An 11,033-nucleotide genomic window follows, 5' to 3' on the forward strand; every position below is an offset into this window, starting at 1 on the left:
CAGGGGAGCTCAGGAACCTTTAAGAAGTCATTGATTCTTCCTGAGGGGTACCAAGGAGAAAAAAAACAACAATATTTCCCCATTTAAACTGATTCTAGTAACCAATATGCATTCTTGCCTGGATACAAACACTGTAGTGTCATAAGAAGGACAATTCAAACAGGTGGTGTTTCTTTTTAGGTTTTCAAGACAATTGACAAAACATCAGTAGTTCACAGAATAGTCTCTTTCGCTTATAGGTATACAAATAAGGCTCAATGGAGCAGGCCCACATTAAGCTGCTGTATTTACAGTGCTATCTGATACTGTAATTGGCAACCATGTCACTGGGCAGCTTCAAAAAACACCAGATTCAGCTTTAGCTCCTTTGACCCTCACATCCAATAAGATGAGTCAGAATAATATGCCGAGCCACAACGTGTCAATAATAATGTAAGCAAGCAGAAGCAGACAATGAGGCAGAAGTTTGTACCTGGCAGGGGCTGTACGTAGTTCCCTTATCTCTCCCCTGTCTCCTATCTAACACAATGGTAAAAATTTCCACCCAAAATATTTAAATCAAAGCATTATTCACTAGCCAATGATTTTATCTCTGATTAAGGGGCAACATACATGTAACCTTAATTGTTGTTTCAACCAACATTTTTGTTTTCTTACACAAAAATGACTGCTGATATCTTGGGCGTTCTACTCAGCTGACAGTCCGGTTTAGAAAAGAAATCAGCAGCTATTTTCAAAGTTGTTGCATCATCATCATCATCATTTTCAAGAACAAATGCAAAACTTTGCCCAGTTCGAGGTTCTCATTTGTGAGGATTTGCTATGAGTCTTATGTGATAGAAAACTGAATAACTTTGGAGAATTTGCACGTTTGGTCAGACAAAATAAGCAATTTGACATTATTTTAGATTTTAGGAAACGGTGCTGGGCACGTTTCATCATTTCCTGACATCTTGTAGCTCCAACAATTATTTTACTAATAAAGAAAATACTCAGTAGATTAACTGATGACAAAAATAATTCTTATTTGCAGCCCTGAAATGAATAATGTTCTTCCTTCCTTGGAAAAACACCTTCAAAGTACCTTTGAGAAAACCACGCTCAATCCTTCAAAGCTGCACAGTAACATCAGAAGAACGTAGTTGCACTGGGCAGCTGTGCAAGCGCCAGTGTGTGCGTGTGACTATATAAAAGTGAATGTAGCATGAAGGTGAAATGAAACATGTCTCATCCCATGATGCAACAGACGTGCAACATTTCAACCACAGTGTATAAATCCATATATCTAAAATCTGACATCTTCATCTCGGCTACGTTATGAAAGGTGTGTTTGCAACTTACAGCTCATCTCGTTGCCGTTGTGACAGCACCATGGTGATGGGGTAGTGTGGGCGGGGCCGGGAGGGATCAGTTGGTAGAAGGTGAATCTTGTGCAGCTGCTGCGCTCTCCTCAGTCAGGAGATGAGCTGTGCTGATCCAAGCAACACGGGCGAGGATGAGCTGTGTACTCCAATGGCAGGCAGTTGGTTTTGTCCAGACAAAAAGACTCAGACTGAGAGAAGGGGAACGCAGGAATCTGCCCCCCAGCTGCCTGACTCCAGGGACAAGAGAAGTGAGAGCCTGCAGACCAGTCACCAGCCAAGTCTACACTGCATCTGGAGAGGAGAGGGAGAGAGGGGAAAGTCAACATTAGGTATGCATGACAGATAACATGACAAGTGGGTGGGGATGAAAATGTTTGTAGGCCAGAGGAGTACTGCATCAACATCTTCACCAGTTTAGACGCAAGTAAAATGGCTGAAGGATCTGTCAACAATGCAAAAAATAACAGAAGCACAAAATACGTACAGTTATTTTCTACCAGAAAGAGAACATAACTCCCATAGCAAAGCTTTGACAGTATAAACCTGTTAATCAGACTTGTCAGAAAAACAACCTCCTTTCCATACCCCACTCCTCTATTTGCTTTTTAACTCCGCTCCGATGTACCTTTATAATTTGTCTGTCACGTCACCAGTCTGGTTTGCTCTTGCAGCAAATTCCTTTCTCCATGAACATACAAGAGCTGACCCACATTCTCCAAGCAACGTACTCCCAGGTTGCCAACAGAAAAGAAAAAAAAAAAAACAGGACACAGCCGAGCGGACTCGAGCAACGGCAGTGTTCCCTATCAAACTCACCAACCCTATCGCCTCATTATGATACCTCAGTCTGGCCTGACTGATAGCAAGCTGAAAGCACTATGACCGTTTGTGCCACCAAAACATTTATTAGTGTTAGTGTGAAAAATAATTTACTGTCAGGAGTTGTGTATTCATGTGAGGAACAATAAATGTCAACAAAATGCACTACAGCTAACAATACTGTAATGAAGTCGATTTTTACACTGCATCCAAGTCTTGAAAAGCACTTTACCAAAAGCAGGTACCCACTAGAATACCAACTGGGAGCCACAATAAGCCTCTTAGTCTACTGGGACGAGCCTGACTAAATCTTTGCCAGACCAGTAAACAAAGGAACAAACAAAGCCAATTTACCTCCTCCTAGAGACCTGCAACAAACGGACAAAACCACAACAAGGCACAGATGTCCAGAGCCATGTACAGGAGACACTGTGTGTCAGACATGAGGTTTGCTGCATGGCAAAGGAGCGGTGAAGGAAACACTGATGCGTCTGGAGTAGGCATGAGGACTGGAAACAACCCAGGAAGCTGCAATGAAGGAAGATTCACACATTCCTCATTTCAGCTGTTGATGCAAGAGTGACATTACCACAAGGGAAATTCTTCCTTTTTACTCCTGCATTTGTTTTCAGAAAACGAGCACAGCAGCACAGGGACCTAATATGTATATTCAAACATGAAGCGTGAAGAAGACTGACCTACCTGGAGTCCATTCTGCCAAATTTATAGTTAAACTGTGGTATTTGCTTACTTACTTGCTAACTAGACACCTTGACATTGTAGAAAAAATGCTGAACAGAAAGCAACCAAACGCAGCCAACAGCTAACCTCTGGACCATGATGTCATTACCTGATAGCAGTCAAAATGTCTGCTTACCTCTGACCGTGTGAGGATTACACCGCACAGGGAGGTTCTGGCTGTTGCCCAACAACTCTGCTATGGTTCAGGGTCACAGCAGTACAACAAGACAATAAGGCACTTGCACTGAAGCTAAAAATGGCTCCTGCTAAAACTCAACATGCAAAACATGCATTAAAAGGCAAGTGCCCACCACATCAACCTGTGCAACCGTGGTAGTGTGTGAAACGAGGTCATCTACTATATATTGATACCTCCCTCTCTGCTGTTGGCAGCTGTCATCACTGTGTGTATCCATTAATGTGCGAGACTCCCCACTCTGCAAACCTCATTTGCGGCATCTGTATTGAGCAAAATGTTTGCACAATCATGTAATCAGGCTAATTGCTTCAGCACAAAATGTGGTTGTGTCTTGTTGGAAGGGGGAATGGACTAGAGCCACAGTGCATCCATAAATCTGCTCCATGACGGTTAATAATGGTTATGTGCCTTCCTCCCATTGATTCTCTTGTCTTTGCGTAGCAGCTCAAACTGCACAGTGACGGGCCCCTTGCAGCCATGGTGCTGACTGCTTTGAGAGATGATGCTTAATTTCCTGATGAGTCCTAACAGGTCATCTGTTGTTAAAATTAGAGGTCGACCAAGAGTGGATTTATAAAGGCCAATATAATAACAATAGCTTAGAGGAGGAAACAGCTGACAGCTTTAGTGAAAACCCCACTTTTACTGAATAATAGAAAAACATGGTCCGTCCGTCTTTTTCAGAATGCAACAACCAAGTGCCAAGTCGACACTGTAATGAACCACACCCACTGTATTACTCCCTGTGCACAAAATCTGTTTTTCTATATCAGGCTTATGGACTCTAAATTTTTAAAACGATGATACAAGATTTGAGTCAAAAGACTCAGATCAAACCAAGCCACTAATACATGGAAAACCATGTTAGAATACAGAGCAATTTGCCAGCTAATTTATCAAAGAGGTTGGTCCAAAAAAAAAGCTGTTAACTACTACAGCACTTTACAAGAGACAATATCTTAAAAATCAATTTATGGTAAATGTAAATGTGACAACACTGAAGCTGACTGTTTCTGAGGATTGTAAATATCCAAACAAATTAGGTATCTGGTCAAAATGGAACATACATTATCAGACAGCAGTGCAAAGTCAACAGCTTTGCATCACACCACCTGCCACTACAAAGAGGATGGTCTTGGTGAAGCAGGGCTGTCAGCAGTGTGCAAGGAGCCCGGTACTGTTGTGACCCAGCTGGCAGTGTCTGGTGTTCCTTACAGTGGAAAGCCTCAAGAGCTATTACAAGTCTTCAGCACAGCACATTGCAAACACTGTTCATTATAAACTAAGGACTGCACCTGATCTCCCATTCACTGCTCTACTACATTACAACCAACTTTCTGCCCATGACAGAAGAGGTATGTGTGCAAGATGAGGTATGTGTACAACATTTTTGACAATCTGGACAAGGCAACACGCCCCCGTGGTATGTAGTGCAGGAGGAGGAAAATAAAAAACCAGAGTCTAAGGTTGAGTCTCACTGCTGGTGCAGTTCATTGCAAAACATACCATCACAGCAATGCTGACAGTTATCACCTCACTGTCACAGACTTCTGCTCGCGTCATTATGTCACCATCTTTCAAAAGTGTCTTCTCAAACAGCTGGAATCTGGAGCAACTTCATTTTCTGTCAATGACTTCACCTTCGTACCACCTGTGTCCTCAGAATGCTTCAGTATCACCCTGACTGCAAAACTGCTTTGAAATTAATAGCAAAGGGTGGTTCCATGTGTGTTTCAGGACAATGATTCTACTATGTGGACATCAAAGTATTATCTGCATGTTCACACATAATACAAACACTTCAGGTTAATACAACAGGGAGACAAAAGTCTTCTGTACGGTGACAGTATTTTGAATTAGGGTGAGGAAATAACTATTGCTGTGCAGTAGTTGCTTCAGTTTTTTTCTTCTTTGGCTCAAACTCTTCTCTTAACATTTGTGATGTGGGTTTTTAAGAACATAACACTGCTTGTTTGTTACCATGTTGAAGAGGATGTAAAACTATTCCACTGACATTTCAGCAGTTTCCAGGACTTTTAAGCAGCGAGAACCCAAACTGAACTTTTAGTCAGAATCAAAGATCTGTTTCGTAATCACCACTGGGGGACTATTCAGCTCAGACTTGGTCAACAGCAATGCAATTTTCTGTTTATTTGGTGGTTTTATCTTTCGGCCGTCCCACTGACATATCATAAACTTACTAACCAAAACAAAAGCAAAAGCAGTCATGTAATCTGACCAATGCACAACTGATACAAGCAGATGAGTGGAGATCATTAACTGTACTGAAATGTGGCATGAGATTATTCTTAGTCAGTAATTTAACATCACAGTTTCAGCACTGACAATAAGACTATTACAACAAAAGATCATTTGGCATAACCTATCCATTAGAGGAGAGCTACACACATAGTAGTGAACCAACCAAGAGTGCATCACTGTGCTGTATCATCTAGAGAAACATGGATAATTTATTCTGTCAAGCACTAAAGCAGGTGCAGCTCTGTCAATGACCTGTGTAGAAGCCAGTTCATCACTAATTGTACCTATTCTTATAAAAAACAAGAAGAAGCAACAAAACAAAACAACAACATAAAAAACAAAACAGACAACTGAAACAGTCTGAACTGGGATCATTTACTGAAAGTCTTCTTATTCTGTAAATCAGCTCATTTCAATGAATGGTTGTTCTTGGTAAAGCACTCAGACAGAATTCATCCAAAGAGCTTTATCGCTAACTGATGATGAAACTGAGTGAACATCTGGCTCAGCTTTCAATCTGCAGCCTTTACAACCCACAAGGTGCCTGTGTCAGCTATGCGGGTTGGTAACAATCAGCCAACATTATTAAATTACACAGCTAGTGAACCCTTCCTTCAGTGGCTAATAAAAGGAGCATCTATTAACAAATACAGCAGCAGATGTAAGTTATTCTGTCGAACACCAAAACCCAGTTTCATCAGCCTTGGCTGTTTTATCCTCCTAACACGATTGTCAACAAATGGAAAAACCACTTATCTCTCATACCAACAACTGTATGTTGCCAATCAAATTGCCAGTCCATTAACACTTGTGTTACCTGATGGACAAGGCCTGATTAGCAGATCAGAGCCCAGCTCCACTAAGGAAGCCCACACAGAGGGCAAAGAGACTGAGGAGGCAGGGAGCTCACAGAAACAACAAATCAATCACATGCCTAAGCCAACCTGCTCACACAGGTGAGCACAACATAGCCTCCTTCCTCAATACATGTTTGAATTAACTGCACATTACAAGCAAAGTTACACTTGGCAGCCATTAGATGCTTATTCAACTCTGGCAGATTTGAATGTTTCCAGGACATGCACTTAATGCTAACACATTACCAGTTGATATTATGATAAAAATTCAGGCTGGAGGTGTATGCTGTGAACATCCGTTGCTGTTGCCAAACGTGTTTAATCAAACCTTTCAATTCTCCAAGCTACTTTGGCAACAACCATAACTGTTTGCTAAAATTACATTCAACAGCCTCTGGAGCTTGTTGACAGTGCTGTTAGTTTCATGCCAACATTGTCAGACGGTTGATCACAATTTATGAAATGTAGTTGTCCAAACAGTGTCAAAGCGGTCATGTGTAGGTTGACAGGCAGTTGCTGCTGGCAGCAGGTCAGTAATGACAAGTCGGCCAGCTGGTGGGCAGCCTGTCCAGAGGGTCAACCTCTGTGCTACTGTCAGCTCAGGGAAGGAGAGTAATATGGGTATCTGCCCTTGAGCTTGGCACCATCACAAAGACGAACAGCTTCTCACTTTCATCGTCTGTTGACACAAAATAAAGAGGCCCCCTTGGCAAAACTGTACATTTTGCTCTTTTCAATACTTCCGCCTTCACTTCTACTACAAATGTCATTAGAGAGGAGTGGCCGCCCTACAGGATCTGTGACTGTCCTTTGCTTTACTGTTGTTGAACAGGCAACAAGTGCCAGCAGAGCAGTACTTGTAATGGCCGAAGCTTGTACAATCGAGGTTGCTGTATTTCCATTGCTGACGGCGCTGAATAGAGCCTGGCTGCTGGGATGCACTTATTCAAATCAACTTCTGATAAAACTCAGGACTGACTAAGAACGCTTTCAAGTAAAAACGGCAGACTACATCCACTGGCTCCTCCTGTTACTGTTAGAGAAATGAAGCATGTCTGTGTTTTATAAGAAAGAGAGATGATCTTGTCATGTTTTCCAAGTAGTTCAACACAGAAACTGGACCTGGAAACAAAATTTGAGCCTGTCTCATGTGCTGTACATGCTAACTTTCAGTCATTTCAACATCATGGTCAGCCTGTAAATCTGGCTTTTCTAACATGAAATACTGTCAAACAGTGCTACAGAACAGACCCTGATTACCATGTCTACTCAAACTGTACAGCATTTTCATTTAACCAAAATTTTAAAAGTCAAGCCTGTATCACTGCCATTTCAGTACAATCAATTAAGTAGCTAATCTGTTTAAGGGATAGTTGTGTTTATGATTGCACAGTAGATTCACAAAAGCCCCAGGATCTGCCAAAATATCTACAGGATGAAGCACGGATCACACCCCTTTTCAAAATGGTTGCATTTGAGTCAGTCACAGACCAAAACATACTAACACCCTTACCTGACAGGAAAGCACACGAGCAACTTTCTGTTTGAAGACGAACACGTTTTCAAAAAATAAAAAAGAAAGAAAAATCACCAATATCCCATAACTCCAGCTGATGAGCTGCAACGCGGTCCTTATAGGCGTGGCTGGAAATGTTAATACAGCCAAAGATCCCGGCTTTAGCCGATATTTTATATCACGACAATGTTGCTCAAAATGACAAGGGACTAACTTGTCGGACTCAGTGCACAACCTTGTGAGCCACCATAGCCGTGATTTGCGCTCATCCCAATGTTAATCCTCGGTCCACCAATTCCCTACACCAACCGCTCAATCACACATCCACATAATGAGAGAGAAAACGTAGAAAACAAGGCAGACACTTGAGCACTGTGTCGACGCAGTACATACAAACTCACTGCCTCCGATGTGCTCCACCCTGATTTTCTAACACTGTGCCAACAAACCGCATGAAGCACAGAGAGTCGTGGAGATGATGAGGACTTAAGCTGAGCATGGCAGCATCCACCAGCATGACAGCGACAAACAGCAGAGGAAATACTACCAGGAGCGCGTCGTGTTAGAGAGCTGCAAGAAGGCTGTCTCGTGTTCCATTGTAATGATATCTGCACAACAAATACACAACGCAAGCCAAATGACGAATATCCCTTTACGCCCTTTCAAAATGCTAACACTGGATACAGCAATGACGCGAAGCTGCAGCGCTTGCGCCAATTTGTGAAAAAAATATATCCACACGGTGATAGCAATGAACTGATCAAGCGAGTCAACACAAACAGAGCTGACATTAGATGTCAGCGGTAACGTCGTCTGGCCTACATTTGATTTTGTTGTCGAGCTTTTTCCTTGTACATGCAAGCACAGTGTCTGCATCGACGCTGCTTCAAACTATGCTAATTACTGGTTATTACTAACTTGGGCTAGAGGCTGAATGCATCTGTAATTGACGATGGCCTTGTCATACCCCACACACTGACATGTTTTCCTGGCGATGGTCGCTAATGGTTTTGGTCGACTTGACGACGGTGCCAGCCGGTGGCTTAACGTTATCTATGCCCAGTTGCTAATGTTAGCTAAAGTTAACGTTAGCTAAGTTAGCTTCCCGGCGATGCAGTCAGAAAGTTAGCTCGTATGTTCACCTCACTGAAAACTACTGGCTCATAATATACAGTCAAGCTTAATTAGCCACAATTAACTTACACAGCCAGCTAAAGGTGGTCGGCTGGAAAATTTGTAAATGCACAAGATTGCTAATCTGGACACAAGGATAAACTCCGCTGACAAGGTACCTGCTGCTCCGGTCCAAGCGGCCTGTCCGCCATTTTGAGACATAAAAAGGAGGTGCACAAATTACAGCCACATCGTCATTTTCCCCACCTAACGCCTGATTCCTTCGACCCTGACCGGCTTCGCCACTGAAAACTTCTTCCACTCACCCTTTTGTTTAAGCCCGTGAATATCCTCAGCCGTCTCCAACGGTAACACGACCCGACAGGGCGTGAAATTTCCGCTCCAAACTATGATCTTGTGATGTGGAGGTAAACTGTGCCCTTCTTGCCTCTCCAGCGCTGCCTGCTTGTTTTTTCGTAGCCTACCGCATTCGCCTTCAGTCGGGCGCGCGCACGAAGCTCGCGTTCACGCTCTGGCGGGAGCGCGCACGCCCTTCATAGCAAAATCGGGAAAAAAAAAAACCCCTTCTAGTTGTTTAATACGTTTTTGGAGTATTAACTGTTACATGACTTCTGAGCACCGTTCATTTTGAACTGCAGAAATTAAATACGACGTAATGAAATGCCGTCTGAAACAAAAAACAAAAAGAAATGAGTTACGGATTTTACAATGAAAATACACACTATGCTGAACGGAATTTGTAGTGGTGGTTACTTGTATATCACTTGAGTTTTCCCATTTCATAACACTTAATACTGCAACTCCACTTCATTTTTGAAGTAAAGGTTGTACTTTTTAATCCTTTACATTAATCTGACAGCTACTTTACATATGAATAGGTTGCACATGTGTTGCTTATACAATAATGCATCAATAATAATATAAAGCATACTTTTGCATGCGTACTTTTACTTTTAATACTTTAAGTAAATTTTATGGCTATACTTTATAATTCCAACTTTGAATTTAAGTATTTTTATAGACTGGTATTACTACTTTTACTTAAGCAAAGGATCTAAATACTTGTTTCGCCACTGGCTACTTGAATGAGTTATCAAAACTGCAAACAAAACTTTGTAATAGTTTAATTTTATTCATTTTAATGTAAAAAAAAGCATACTCAGACCAAAATATAATTAGGTTGTTATTTTGCAAAGAGCAACACACAAATACCACACATCATCGGGGAAGCAGACCCAAACATTTGGCATAAGAAGCCTTTGTGCAGAAGAAATTTCATCAGCTGAGAAAACACAAAATCCTCAGTCAATCATCATTTCAGGTGACACACAGACAGAAAATGCAAAATGACTAGTGAACAGCAAAATGCATACTTTGGGGTAGATATTACTTTTTTCATACCTTTAATAGTTATTTTGCACAGGATCCATATCCAAAAATTAAATGAATATTTGACCTTTGTCTGTACGTATAGGTAATTCCATTAATATTCATATTCCACACACACACACACACCACATTTTGCATGTTAAACATTTAAATTGCAAAATAATTGCAAATGGTATATGTGCAAATGATGTGTGAGAGAATACGCTTTGCTCTTAGTTTTACACCATGCCTTCTTTTTTTCCCCTCTTCTGATGCTAACATCTAATAAGATGAGATGACATATCAAGCACAGCTGAACTATTCAAAACAGAAATGTTACACTGAACTCTAATGGAGTGAGATTATTGCCTCCAACTTAACGGAAGCACTGTTAAAAGAGCATAAAAGAGCAACATAGAGTATCTGCGCATTCAAACAGTTCTCAGTGAGTTTATTCTAGACCATAAACTATGAAAATACCCCAACAATACTTACTGTGGGGATTTCAACAGGTTCAGAACGCGTTCAACAGGTAGCAGTCCTTGAAATTTTGGAGCACAGGACTAATGTTCTATTAGAAAAACGCTAGAAATGAAATCTCCCTCATTTACATTTGTCCAAGTCAAATGAGGCATGTGTTTGTGTGCACTTCCTCTGCAACATCTTCTGTCATTCAGGGCAATGTAAATCCCTCACAATAAGACAAATGTTGGTGTGCCACCTTATGGACACTGTTGGTACTACTGTTGAGCAAGACTTCAGGAGGAGGGGGA

The 11,033-nt window shown here is 41.5% G+C and overlaps 1 protein-coding gene across 1 annotated transcript in view; it reads right to left on the reverse strand.

Moving 5' to 3' along the window:
* Positions 1–9,381, reverse strand: part of LOC143323203 (lissencephaly-1 homolog) — a 36,170-nt gene extending 26,789 nt beyond the window's left edge. The window contains exons 1-2 of the mRNA XM_076734918.1: positions 9,198–9,381; positions 1,342–1,655 (exon numbers count right to left, since the gene is read on the reverse strand). Of these exons, the coding sequence (XP_076591033.1) occupies positions 1,342–1,373 (32 nt within the window). The 5' untranslated portion in view covers positions 1,374–1,655; positions 9,198–9,381. The remainder of the gene's footprint in view (positions 1–1,341; positions 1,656–9,197) is intronic.
* Positions 9,382–11,033: the final 1,652 nt, after the last annotated feature.

Source organism: Chaetodon auriga, chromosome 7, assembly GCF_051107435.1.
Source record: "Chaetodon auriga isolate fChaAug3 chromosome 7, fChaAug3.hap1, whole genome shotgun sequence".
NCBI lineage: Eukaryota > Metazoa > Chordata > Actinopteri > Chaetodontiformes > Chaetodontidae > Chaetodon > Chaetodon auriga.